A 14000-nucleotide genomic window follows, 5' to 3' on the forward strand; every position below is an offset into this window, starting at 1 on the left:
GATAACGGATTAGATGAAGTATTACCGTATCCAATTTTCTTGATTAAAAATATACAAGGCTGTCAGGATTGGGAGAGACCGTAGTCCCTTGTCTATCTACTGATCCACTGCTCAAGCCTCCTCTTCAGTCTCCCCCTGACTCCCAGCCTAGACCAAGGGCCACCTCTTTGAATAATTTGGCTGGAACACAGCCACTCTTGTTTGCTTTCAAATTGTCTGTGGCTTCTCCATGCCACCATAGAATAGGCCAGTTGTGGCATCTGGCCTACAAAGCCTAAAATATTTCCTCTTTGACCTTTACCCAGAAACTTTGCTGACCCCTGGCCTAGTCTACCTCCTCTTCAGTATCTCCAGTGATGAGTAGTTCTTCCGTTTCCGAGGCACCAACTTTAGACCGCTCTTTTGGAAACATTTTCTTATACTGAGCCAAAGCCTGCTTGTCTGTAGTATGCCCCTGCTGGCACTAGTTCCGCTTTAGTATGTGGAGTCACTCAAGAGAAAGACACTCTTCCTTGTGTCGGCCCCTTAAACCTCAAAACACTACAACATGACTCCAGGCAGAAGCTCACTGAATCCTGGTCCCAAGTGCCTTCATCACGCCCAGGACCGAACACCACACTCATGTGATCGACACTCCAGTGTAAAGTCAAATTGGGGCACACCTGCATTTTCTAGGTGCCAAGAGCTATAGGTAGAAGCCATGGCTTCATTCTACATGCTCAGAGACCTTGTAATCTAACCCAAATAACAGAGACAGGTTTATGTGGGACATCACTCTCTGTTCAACACCTAGGAATGATGCAACTTCCGGGCCTTATGTACCCAGGGTGCGTGTCTGTGGTCTGGGTGGTTGTGAAATGGTTTGTTTTTTTTTACTAGATTTGGGTACAAAAGGAAAATAGTCACTTCTATTTCATCAGAGAAGGTGGAGGCATTCTCTCTTCACTTTGAGAGTAGAGCCCCCATGCCATATACTTACTTCTTTAAGCCCCGTTGTTGAGTAAAGCAATTTGCATTGTCTTTCCCTATCTCCTTGCCATCTTCTCTCGCTGTTATAGACTATTGCAACAGCTTCTTAAATAGTTCTCCTGCCTCTGATTTTTCCTTTCCCTATTTGGCCTTCCTCATTCTGTCAGTTAGAGCGCAGCTATCGTTACCATTTCTCTGCTGATCTGTACTCTTCAGTGGAAAGATAAAAGTTCTTAGGATGGCATCCAAGGCTTCCCAGGAACACCAGACTCATCTTTTCCACATTGAAAGAGACTATTCCACATTCTCTGAACTCATTTTTTAAATTAATTTTATTGGAATGACATAGATTAATAAAATTATATAGGTTTCAAGTGTACAATCCTATAATATATCATCTGTGTATTGCATTGTGTGTTCACCACCCAAAGTCAAGTCTCCTTCTGTTACCATATACTTGACCCCTTTTACCTCTTCTGCCTCTCTTCCCACTCCCTTTCCCTCTGTTAACCACCATACTGTTGTCTATGTGAGGTTTTTAAATGGGTTTTATGTTTTTCCATACCCAGGCCTTAGTCATACTGTATGCTGTAAACAAAAGGTTCTTTTCTCCTTCTTTCCCAAAACCATATAGCAAACCCTACCTTCTTCATTATTCATATTCATTCGTATTTCTCTTTCTCTCTTTCCCTCTCCCCTCACCACTACCCACTGATTCCCTGTCAGTGGTCTGATAGCATATTGTGTCTCTTTTCATGGTATTTCTGAAAAGCTGCCTTTTGTTTTAGGAATATGAGCAACATCATAAATAAGTTACTTGAAAGGAGTGTTTGGGTCTTGCCTCTTTTCTTTATAAGCATTTAGCGGAATGTGTGCTTGTTTTACTGAGTACTATAGAAGGAGCTCATTGATTGGGCACTGGCAAGGAAGTAGCAGGAAGAGCTGAAGGGGAGTAGACGATTTTGATCTGGGAGCCTGAACGAATAGTGATGCCTTTGACCAAAGAGGCAGCACTCAGAGGCATGCTGATACGTGGTTCAGGGCAAGAAAAAGGACACACTAAACCCTCCGCAGTGATGATACAGTAGAAAGAATACTGAATTGGAAATCTGGGCATCTTTTATAACAGTGACTCTTCTGCCAATTACGTGATCTCAGAATGTCCTCAGGCAGCTTTAGATCCAATAACTATGTCCTTGGCACCTGTCACACGTCAACGTTTATTAGTTTCACTTAATTCTCAGGGCAATATTATTAGTTTTGCATTTCCCCCCTTATATATATATATTTTATATATTAGAGAAGTTAACAAATTTGTTCAAGTTTATAGAAATATAATTCAGTCTTTTCACTCTAATCTTAAGCTTTTCTCACCACACTCTGCATCATCTACCTCATTCTGCTCTCCTTCTTTCTCTGCACTTGTTCCCCCAGGTCTGAATTTTTGTTGATCTGAATTAATAGTGTTTCTTCTGCTTAGATGGGTTGTACCAGGAATTAGGCAAAAGCTGATACCCTTTTTCCTTCTTCATATTGTCTATTTGATGTTTTAAAGTGGTTTAATATCATTTATTATTGAAACTAGGAAAAATGGTTTCAAGATGAGATATTTAAGAGTAAGTATACTTGTATTTTTTTTTTATTTTTTTTTTTATTTTGTTTTTTTTATTTATTTTTTTTTATTGCTTAAAGTATTACAAAGGGTATTACATATGTGTCCATTTTATCCCCCCGCAGTATACTTGTATTTTAATGAGATTTGGCTATGTTACTTAGTTCAATAAATAAGAGTACTTATAACATAGAAGGAAGGCCACATGTAAGGTTTTGGGGAAGAGGAAGAGCTATATTCTGAGAGCACTAGATGGTGGAACACTGGGTGAAAGATAATAAAAAATGATGACATTGTTACCGGAAAGGGGACCTTGGCAGGTCTGCCTAGGCCTGACTGGCAGTATGTGAGTTCTTGACTTCATGCAGGAAACTTTTCACAACATGAGTCCAGATGAGGGAACGTTTATGAAAGCTGGGGACAGTAAAACAAGAAAGGGCTTAGCATAGAAGAAGCAACAGGAGCGCTTAGGCTGGGCTACCCTAGCTCTCTGGGAAGTCAGAGAAAAGGGGGCCTTGGAACAGGGTTAGCCTGTGAGGAGCTGCCACTGCCCATTGCTCCCCTGGAGGCAAGTCTCTCATGGGGCCCTTTAGAGTTTAAGAGATGCATGCCTGTGGGGGAAGGAGTAGGTTAAGAAGACCTAGATGGTTGTACAACGATGTGAATGTACTTAATGGCTCCCCAGAGGGGGACAGAGTGCTGAGTCCTTTGTCTTGAGGCTTGTATCTCTCCTCTTGCAGGCAGGAATCTTAGGGGAGGTCTCAAGGGAGGGTTTTAGCAGAATATTTATCAGTTTTCTAAGTGTGCTCCTTCAGGGTGGTGGTCTCCAATGATTGGTCAGCACCAGGGCAGGGGGTCATTAGTCATTGCAGCTGGTCCTGGTATCATCCACCTGCTTTTGCTGCTTTTCTGCATCTAGATGCCTAGACACATTGTCTCTAGGGAGGTGAACTTCTGTATCTACTGTAAACTGCTCTGCCAGTTTGTTAGCTGCCTCAGTTTCCCTATTCTACTTGTCCTGGCTCACTGGCCTGTCTCAAATGGCAGGATAGCTTTCAAGTATAAGCAAAACTTTAGAGAATTTAGAAAGGAAGGAAGATTGGGAGGGAAATTGAGTATGTGGAGGTGGAAAAGACCAGGCATGTATTAGAAATAGTGAAAATTCTACTTGGTTTAAATAGCAGCAACTTGGTTTGGATATATACCATGTATATGTGAGTAGAGATGAGATGGAAGGGTGGATTTGAACTAGATTGTGAAAGCCTTAAATCTGAGCCATAGAATCCAAGAGTCCATCAGCAGATAAAAGGAATAATCAAAATGGAATGAAATTTGACACATACTACCACATGGAGTAACGTTGTAGACATCATGCTAATGAAATAAGCCAGTCACAAAAGAACAAATATTGTATTATTTCACCTACATGAGTAGTCAAGATCAGACAGACAGAAAGTAGAATGGTGGGTTGCAGGGGCTGGCATGGGGGAAAGAAGGGAGGGAGTTAGTGTTTAATGGATACAGAATTTCAGTTGGAAAAAAATGGTGTTGATGGTTGTACAACAATATGAATGCAAATGTACTTAATACCACAGAACTACACACTTAAATGGGTAAATTTTATGTTATGTCTGTCTTACCACATTGGAAATGATTTGTAATTAAAAAAATACAAACTAAACCATAGAATTTGGAGTTTGCTATTCGGGTGATGGAGAGCCATTACATTTTTGAATAGTTGGGAGAGTAAAAGGATCAGAACTTTTTTGCTCTGATTAAACTGGAAGCATTTAGATATATTAAATTAGGGAAACTGGTTAGGAAGCCATGACAGTAGTCCAAACTATAAGTAACAAGCACTTGAAATAGAGAGTGTAGACAGGCAGGCATGATATAGGCTATTATGACCAGTGTGGTGACAAATGTATTTGGACGTTTATTTTGGTGAATGTGTGTACACAGTCATTTGGGGTATGTACCCAGGAGTGAATTGTGGGGGGCTGGCATGAATGTTCAGCTTTAGTAGATACTGCCTTAGTTTTTCAAAATGATTATACCAACTGACACATCTACTAAGAGTATGAGTTTTCCAGTTTCTCCACATCCTTCCCAGTACTTACTATTGTCAGTCTTTTTCATTGTCGCCTTTCTTGTGGTTGTGTGGTGGTGTTAATTTGTACTTCCCTGATGGCGAATGGAGATGAGATCTTTTATATGCTTATTGCCATTTGGGTGTCTTCTTTTGTGTGGTGCCTAATGAAATCTTTTGCTGATTTTTCTGTTGAGTGGTCTGCCTTTTCCTTGCCAATTTGTAGGAGTTTTTTGATGTGTTCTGAATATGAGTCCTTCATCAGTCATGTGCATTGCAAGTATCTCTTCTCACTGTCTTGGCTTGGTTTTTCTTTCTCTTAATGGTGCCTTTTGATAATCAGAGGTTACATTTAATGTGGTACGATTGGTTACTTGTTCTCTTGTATTAGTGCCTTTTGTGTATTCAGGAAATCTTTGCCTACCCCAAAGTCATGAAGATATGTTTGTCTTTTCTTCTAAAATCAATAAAAACATATCCTGGAGGTTAAACAATTTGCAGAGATCACAGCCCCAAAACCTGAGTATGTGCCCTGACTGGAATCAAGCCCCCTTCTTAACCACTGACAACCATTAATCTGCTGTCCATCCCTAAATTTTGTCAAGGATGTTATATAAATGGAGTTGTATAACCCTTCAGGATTGACTGTTCACTTAGCAAAATTCTCTGGAGATTCATTCAGGATTTTGCCTCTGTCAGTATTTTTTTTTTTTTTTTTAGAGTTTTTATCATGAATGGGTGTTTAGTTTTGTCAAATGTTTTTTTCATTGATTGATATAACCATATGGTTTTTCTCCTTTAACCTTATTAATATGATGAATTATACTGATTGATTTTTGAATGTTGAATCAGTTTTACATCCTTGAAATAAACCCCATTTGGTCATGTAATATAGTTATTTTTTATCGTATTTAATTCTATGTGGCACATTTGGAGAATAATATATAATAAGAATTCCTGTAAGATCTGGAATTCATGCTATATCCTCAGCATCTGGACTAATGCCTATTGCATAGTAAGCACTACATAAATATTTGTTGGATGGCTAGCTGGAAGGGAGGTAGGGAGGTAGGGAAGGAGGGGGGAATTATACATAAATGAGGCCAGAGAGATCAGAAAGGTTCAGGAATAGGAGATGTTGTTCATGGTCTACTTGTGAAGAAGCAACAAATACAAAAATACCTGTAATAGGTTGTAAAAATGACATGCCACGAGAGGTACATGAAAAGTGTTATTGCCTTGGCTGGGTGGCTCAGTTGGTTGGAGCATCATCCCATACACCAAAAGGTTGTGGGTTCAATTCCCAGTCAGGGAACATACCTAGGTTGTGGGTTAGATTTGCTGGTTGGGCGCGTACAGGAGGCAGCTGATTGATGTTTCTCACATCAGTGTTTCTCTCTCTCTCCCCATCCCCCTTCCTCTCTCTAAAAAATCAATGAAAATATATCCTCGGGTGAGGATTACTTTTAAAAGTTTTATTAAGGTTCAGAGGAAGTAAAGCTTCGTTTCACCTGAGGGGATCAGAGAAGTTGAGCTAGCCAGTGATGGCGAACCTATGACACGCATGTCAGAGGTGACACGCGAACTCATTTTTTTTGGTTGATTTTTCTTTGTTAAATGGTATTTAAATATGTAAAATAAATATCAAAAATATAGGTCTTTGTTTTACTATGGTTGCAAATATCAAAAAATTTCTATATGTGACACGGCACCAGAGTTAAGTTAGGGTTTTTCAAAATGCTGACACGCCGAGCTCAAAAGGTTCACCATCACTGAGCTAGACTCTTTGAAGTTGCTTTGTTCTGAATTGTTTGGTTTCCAAAAAAACAGCATGGACTTGAAGAGGTGTTGTGGCAGAAGAGGGATGGGGATTTGGGACTGGACCAGACAGCCTTGCCTGCTCTGTCATACATTTATCAGCATTTCATAGGCAGCCATTTGTCAGCCTACACTGCTTCCTTGGAAGCTGAACCTGACAGGCCTCGATGCTATCTGTAGCAAACACCTTTTTCTTGTTGTCGAGGGCGTCTGTGTGTGATTCTGCTGACACCTGCACTCCAGAGATTCAGAGACAGCTCTTTCTGCAGAGACTAGCCCTGAAGGGCACACATCAACTAAATACAAGCTAAACTATTGACAATATCTTTTTAAATGCACCTGACCCACACATGTACATGTGTATGTGTTCCCTGCGGCATGCGTACACATAGCACACACGGAGTTCTATAAGCAGTGGCCTGGCAAGACTTCAGATGATTGTAAATAAATAGTATTTATGTTTATTTTCTTACCTATACCCTAACCCTCATTTATGTCTAAGGCTTATTAGGCATCAGTTCTGTCCCCATGACCTACTAGTGCAGTGAGGAATTCATGTAAGAAAATGATTCACTCGTTAATTAAATACATAGTTAACAGTAACCAGTTATGTGCCAGGCACTATTCTAAACACTGAGGCTATGGCATGGGATAAAAGAGAACCAACCCTTGCCCTCGTGGAGTTTACATTCTGGGAGGTGGGTGCGGACACTCAACATAAATATGGTATTTGAGGCGGTGTAAGTGCTAGGAGACCAGTACAGCGGAGAAAGAGAGTGTGAGGCTTTGGTGGTCAGAAATGGCCTCTTTGGTAACGTGGCATTTGAATAGAGACTTGAAGGAAAGAATACGCAATGGGAATATCTGAGCGAGGATTATTACAGGCAGAGGGAGCAAGCACAGCAAAGACCCTGAGATTGGAGTGTGTGGCCCCTGTTTAAGGCCAGAGTGGCCAGAGCAGAATGGGCTGAGAATGGCAGGAGATGAGGTGAGAGAGATGGGATGAGGGACCCCCCCCCCCCCGCCTTGGCCACGGTGAGGTGGCTCTTACTCTGAGTGAGATGAAAAGGCATTGGAGGCTCTGCGCACAGAAATGAGATGTTCTGATTTATAAGTGCTGGGGATATAGCAGTGAAGGAGACAAGCAGAAAAATCCTAAAATTATGTGCTTCAGAGAAGTTTTAGAAGAGTTTCTCTGTGATTCTTTCAAGGCATCGTGATTCGGTGAAAAACACAATGTACAATGTACAGAAAGTTAGGAAACTTGCTTTCTTCTCTTTGCTGGGTGTGGCATTGTCGCTTCAGCGCACCATTTCTTAGTGGGGGTCCCCTTCCATAAACTGAGATGTTATGGTTTCCAAGCTCACCCTGTGAGTGAAAGTACTATGAGTTTGAGTCTGTGCTCTAGCCCAGGGATGGCAAACCTATGACACACGTGTCAGAGGTGACACGCGAACTCATTTTTTTGGTTGATTTTTCTTTGTTAAATGGCATCTAAATATATAAAATAAGTATCAAAAATATAAGGCTTTGTTTTACTATGGTTGCAAATATCAAAAAATTTCTATATGTGACACGGCACCAGAGTTAAGTTAGGGTTTTTCAAAATGCTGACACGCCGAGCTCAAAGGGTTCGCCATCACTGGTCTAGCCTAATGGAATAATTGCTCTGAAGTGTTTTAGTCCACATCTAACTTCCTGATCTAAAAAGTGGGAATGCCACGATTCACTTCATGGTGATAAAACTGTTTCCATAGTGAAATGCCTTCCAAAATTATCCCTCCTTTCTGAAATTCTGGGGCAAAATGGGAGAGAGAGCCCATGTTCAGCCTGCAGGTGCACCAGTGCCCACTCTTCACCTCACAATAATATGGGGACCCGTGAAAAGCTTGGAAACAACCGATGACCTTTCCCCCCTCCTCTTACCCCTTCCCCTTCAGGCCTGGAAGAAACGCTGGTTTATCCTGCGGAGTGGCCGGATGAGCGGTGACCCCGACGTCCTGGAATACTACAAGAATGACCACTCCAAGAAGCCCCTGCGGATCATCAACCTCAACTTCTGTGAGCAGGTGGATGCAGGCCTGACCTTCAACAAGAAGGAGCTGCAGGATAGCTTTGTGTTTGACATCAAGACCAGCGAGCGCACCTTTTACCTGGTGGCTGAGACCGAGGAGGACATGAACAAATGGGTCCAGAGCATCTGTCAGATCTGCGGCTTCAGTCAGGCTGAGGAGAGCGCAGGTAAGAAAGCACAGACCTTGCTCCAAAGGGCAAGGTGCTTGGTGGTTGGGGGCTTGGTGGTTAGGGCAGCTGGGGGCTTGGCGGTTGGGGCTGTGACAGGGCTTTCAGGTTCCTTGAATCAGGAGAGCAGGCTGTAGCTAAAAGCTCCTCTTCAACAGAGGAGTAATAGGCAAAGGGTAAGCGTGTGAAGGGGTTACCAAATATTAGAGGGACCCCTGGCCCTGATGACACTCAAATGGGAAACTGAGATCTGTTGGGGTTGTGATGAAGCTAAAGGTACTTTGTGCTAACGGTAATGTGTTCAGGTACCTCAGTGCCACCCCATTTCTCAGCCCTGTGCCTTTCTCCCCTTCCCTCACTCTCTAGCACTCTGTGCCCTGTTACCTATCCACCATCCCATATGGCAGCTCTTACCTTGACCCTTTTTCTGTTCCACCTCTGTTTGTCTAGTTAATCTATTTCACACCATCCTACACAGCTACACTTGCCAATTTTTTTTTTGGGGGGGGGGGCGGGCAGGGGGAGACGGGAGGATGGGGGCATTATTGTTGATGTATAATCCAATGTTCATTTCTATGCATTTGGGAGGGGGCAGGTGAGAAGGGGAATGCTGACTTACATTTGGGTTTTGTTAACCTTCAGAAGGAATAGCTCAGCTTTTTGAAATGCGTTTTAAATTGCAGAAATTCTCTTTGACATTTGTTTGGACTCATCCCCAACTGTAAGATGATTGAGCAGGGGTTTTTTTTTTTCTGAGGCAGGTGGAGAGCCTAAATCAGTAGTTCTTAAACCTGGTTGCACATCAATTAAAGAGAAGCATGTTGCCCAACTGGTGTGGTTCAGTGGTTGAGCATTGACCTATGAACCAGGAGGTCATGGTTCCATTCCCAGTCAGGGCACATTCCCCGGTTGAGGGCTTGATCCCGGGGACGGGATGGGGGGGGGGGGGGGGGGCGGGGGGGCGGCCATGCAAGAAGCAGCCAATCAATGATTCTCTCTCATTAATGTTTCTGTCTCTCTCCCTCTCCCTTCTTCTCTGAAATCAATAAAAAATATATTTATAGAGAAGCATATAAAAGTCAGTGATGCTGAGAACCCATGGCAAATCAGCTAAGAATCTCTGAGGCATTCCTGTCTTTTAAAAATTTCATTCCAAGTAGCAATGATTTTGACCTAAGGCCGCACAGCTAGAAATGACTGAGCCAAGATTCTAACCTAACCCAGGTCTGACTTTCCATTATAATACTAGAGGCCCAATGCACAAAATTAGTGCAAGAGTAGGCCTTCCTTCCCTCAGCTGCCAGCTGCCGGCACCGGCTTCCCTCTGCCACCCAGGACCCGGGCTTCCCTCGCCGCCCCGGCTTCATCCAGAGGTCATCTGGTCTAATTAGCACATTACGCTTTTATTATTATAGATGTTGTCTCTTTCTCCCTAACCTCCTGAAATATGACCATCTGGCAAAACCAAGCCCGGGTATTTTTGCTCTTTGGAGACTTTGATGGAAGCACTCCCTGACCCCTTCCACCAGGGGTGAAGCTGGCTTAGGTTCCTGCCTCACCAGCCCGTATTGCTCACATTTCAGGGCTGGGGTATTCCAAGAATTCTGTCATTCTAGGCTTCCATGCAGTCATCAGGCTCTATTGGTGAGTGCGTGGGCTGGGGTGAGGGTGTCTGAGTTTAAATCACAGCTCTGTGATTATGTGAGTCACTTGAAGCCTCGGTTTCCTCTTGCAGAACAGAGATAAATCATCATTATCCAGTGCTTCTGCTTCTCCGTGGGTACAGGACAGACCATAGCCCCACTGCCTGTGCACCTCAAGTTTCACATCTCCCACAGGGCCATCCACAAAGATACCCCATGGGGTTCTCTGCAGAGATACCCCCAGCAGCTGTGCCATGCAACAGCCCTCCTGCTGCTTGGGCCTGTACAGACTTCTTCCTACACGGACCCTCCTTAAAGCTAATATTCCCTTTTCTTTTTCTTATTTTAAGAGTTGCAATAGGACCTATAGAGAAAAAAAAGAAAAAAGAAAAACAAGTTCTGTTTTTCACTTTCAGCTGGAAGAGGTTCTGTGGCAGATGGAGTCTTTTTTATAATCTCTCTTGCCACTCTCAGCTTCTGCTGTCTGCTGCCACCCTCCAGTTCCTCACATATTCCAGCCAGAAATGCCTGGAATGAAACCTGTCTAGGAACAAGACCAGACCAGGAGTCACACCAAGTCTGACTGTCGACATAGGGTGGAGAACACAACCTCCCGATAAGAGAGAGCCCTTCCCAAAAGGAAACCAGGGATGAGGCTCACGGAGGGAAAGCAAGTCCAAGGATGAATGTCTCGATTTCATATCGCACATGTGGAGATTTTTTTGTTTGTTTGTTTCTTTGTCATGTGCGTGCGCACACATGCATAAAAGCACATATAAGAACCCTGCCTTCCTCGGGGAATCAGAATAGCCCCCAGCCCCCTGCGAATGGAGCAGAAAGCTGCTCTGAGCTGTGCTTCTGAGCAGGCGGGTCCAGCCCGCACATTTGTGGCCCTGGCGTGGGCAGCTGTCCCTGACCAGATGTGCCACACACAAAAGAGCCAGCTCTCAGCACAGTGCTCTGGTGAATTATTCATGGGCTCAGGAGTCGTCCACTGTTGGGAAAGCCGGCATCCCTTTGAGTCCTCTCAGCCCCTCCCTCTTCCAGGGCCTGCACAGCCGCCCTCACGTGGACCCTGAAAGGCAGGCCGGCTGCCCCGGAGTCCCAGCCCTGCCATTTATTTGCTCCACGATGTTGAATAAATACCTCCGTGTGTCTGGGGCTTTGTCACCTGCGCAGTGGGGATGACGCTCCCTCCCAACGTTGTTGGAGGAAGATGGGAAGGTGTACAGGTGCACAGGGGAGCGCGGCAGCTTGTGGCCCTGCTCCCCATGTAGCGGTTGTGTTGATAATGATGATTTTTTACTTTGGGAGGTCAAGAGGAATAGGACATGATTGAAGTATCTGGTGTTTATAGAGAATATGACACTCTGCAGAACAGTTAGGCAGTCTCCTTTGAGGATAAAGAAACAAATTACGATAGGCGGAGCTGCTAGCATTATTCCTGTTGCACAAGTGAGGAAGCCGAGGTTTAAAGGCACGAAGCGACAGTGTCGTGAGGCATTGTCGCCAGACCTAGAACCCAGGCCCTTTCGCTCCATGCTGGGGCTATGCTCTGACTCTTGCCCATGTGTCCTAACCCCCTTTGCCCACACCTGTTTACCATGGCTGCTTGTCCATCACAGAATAGCCAGCAAGGAGAAGCAGGACGTTTCTAAATCACTGGGAACTGACCATGAGGGCAGTAGAGTGCTGTCTGTACATTAGCATTAACCTCTGAAGGCCGCATGCGCAGGAGAGCAGGACCCAGCTTAGAGCAGGCTCAAACCTCGAACCAGAGTGCGGGGACATTAGGCACCAGAGCCCCGGTTGGAGCTCTTGAAGGTTTTTTTTGTTGTTGTTTGTTTGGTTTTTTTTAATTAAATCTTTATTGTTCAGATTATTACATTTGTTCCTCTTTTTTCCCCCCCCATAACTCCCCTCCTCCCAGCTCCCGCCCCACCCTCCGCCCTCACTCCCCACCCACTGTCCTCATCCATAGGTGCACGATTTTTGTCCAGTCTCTTCCCGCATCTCCCACACCCCTTTCCCCCCCAAGAATAGTCAGTCCATTCCCTTTCTATGTCCCTGATTCTATTATGATCACCAGATTATTTATTCACTTGATTCTTAGATTCACTTGTTGATAGATGCATATTTGTTGTTCATAATTTGTATCTTTACCTTTTTTTTCTTCTTCCTCTTCTTAAAGGATACCTTTCAGCATTTCATTTAATACTGGTTTGGTGGTGATGAACTCCTTTAGCTTTTCCTTATCTGTGAAGCTCTTTATCTGACCTTCAGTTCTGAATGATAGCTTTGCTGGATAAAGTAATCTTGGTTGTAGGTTCTTGGTATTCATCACTTTGAATATTTCTTGCCATTCCCTTCTGGCCTGCAAAGTTTCTGTTGAGAAATCAGCTGACAGTCATATGGGTATTCCCTTGTAGGTAACTGAGTTTCTTTCTCTTGCTGCTTTTAAGATTCTCTCTTTGTCTTTTGCTCTTGGCATTTTAATTATGATGTGTCTTGGTGTGGTCCTCTTTGGATTCCTTTTGTTTGGGGTTCTCTGCGCTTCCTGGACCTGTAGGTCTATTTCTTTCACCAGGTGGGGGAAGTTTTCTGTCATGATTTCTTCAAATAGGTTTTCAATATCTTGGTCTCTCTCATCTTCTGGCACCCCTATAATTCTGATGTTGGTGCGCTTGAAGCTGTCCCAGAGGCTCCTTACACTATCTTCGTATTTTCGGATTCTTTTTTCATTTTGCTTTTCCAGTTGGGTGTTTTTTGCTTCTTCGCGTTTCGAATCTTTGACTTGATTCTTGCGCTCCTCTGGTCTGCTGTTGGGTGTCTGTATAATATTCTTTATTTCAGTCAGTGTATGCTTAATTTCTAGTTGGTTCTTTATCACAACATCGAGGGTCTCATTAGATTTCTTGAGGATCTCACTACATTTATCGGCGGTCTCATCAGTCTTTTCGAGGGCCTTACTAAGTTTATCGGCAGCTTCTAGACAGTTCTTTTATATATATATATATATATATATATATATATATATATATATATATATATATATATATATTATTGATTTTTTACAGAGAGGAAGGGAGAGAGATAGAGAGCTAGAAACATCAATGAGAGAGACATCAATCAGCTGCCTCCTGCACATCTCCTACTGGGGATGTGCCCGCAACCCAGGTACATGCCCTTAACCGGAATCGAACCCGGGACCTTTCAGTCCGCAAGCCAACGCTCTATCCACTGAGCCAAACCGGTTTCGGCATAGACAGTTCTTAAGAGACCTTAAAAGTGTGGTTCTGAACTCAATATCCTCCATTGACAGTTTTGTCCTGTTTGTCTCCGCATTTTTTATGCTTTCTTGGTACACCCCCTAGTGGTCTTTGTGCGCAGTCTTGTTGCCTTTAAGCCTTGATTGATGTCGGCAATACCGGGGGGTGATTTGACCTCCAGGCTAACTGGCTATGAGAGTCCGCTATGTCTGCAGTGGGAGGGCTTCTGTGCTGGATCTCTAGGGCGGTACTAATCTAGCGTTTGCCTGAGGCTATCCGGCAAATGGTTCTGTGTAGGGCTTGGGCGGGGCGGGTCCCCGGGGATCTGCAGGGCGGGGGGGGGGGGGGGGAGCAAGCAG

At 43.8% G+C, this 14000-nt stretch overlaps 1 protein-coding gene across 2 annotated transcripts in view; it reads left to right on the forward strand.

Moving 5' to 3' along the window:
* Positions 1-14000, forward strand: part of GAB2 (GRB2 associated binding protein 2) — a 164243-nt gene that overhangs the window by 109146 nt on the left and 41097 nt on the right. For both annotated transcript variants that reach the window (XM_059708332.1, XM_059708333.1), the window contains exon 2: positions 8429-8729. In XM_059708332.1, the coding sequence (XP_059564315.1) occupies positions 8429-8729 (301 nt within the window). The remainder of the gene's footprint in view (positions 1-8428; positions 8730-14000) is intronic.

Source organism: Myotis daubentonii, chromosome 9, assembly GCF_963259705.1.
Source record: "Myotis daubentonii chromosome 9, mMyoDau2.1, whole genome shotgun sequence".
NCBI lineage: Eukaryota > Metazoa > Chordata > Mammalia > Chiroptera > Vespertilionidae > Myotis > Myotis daubentonii.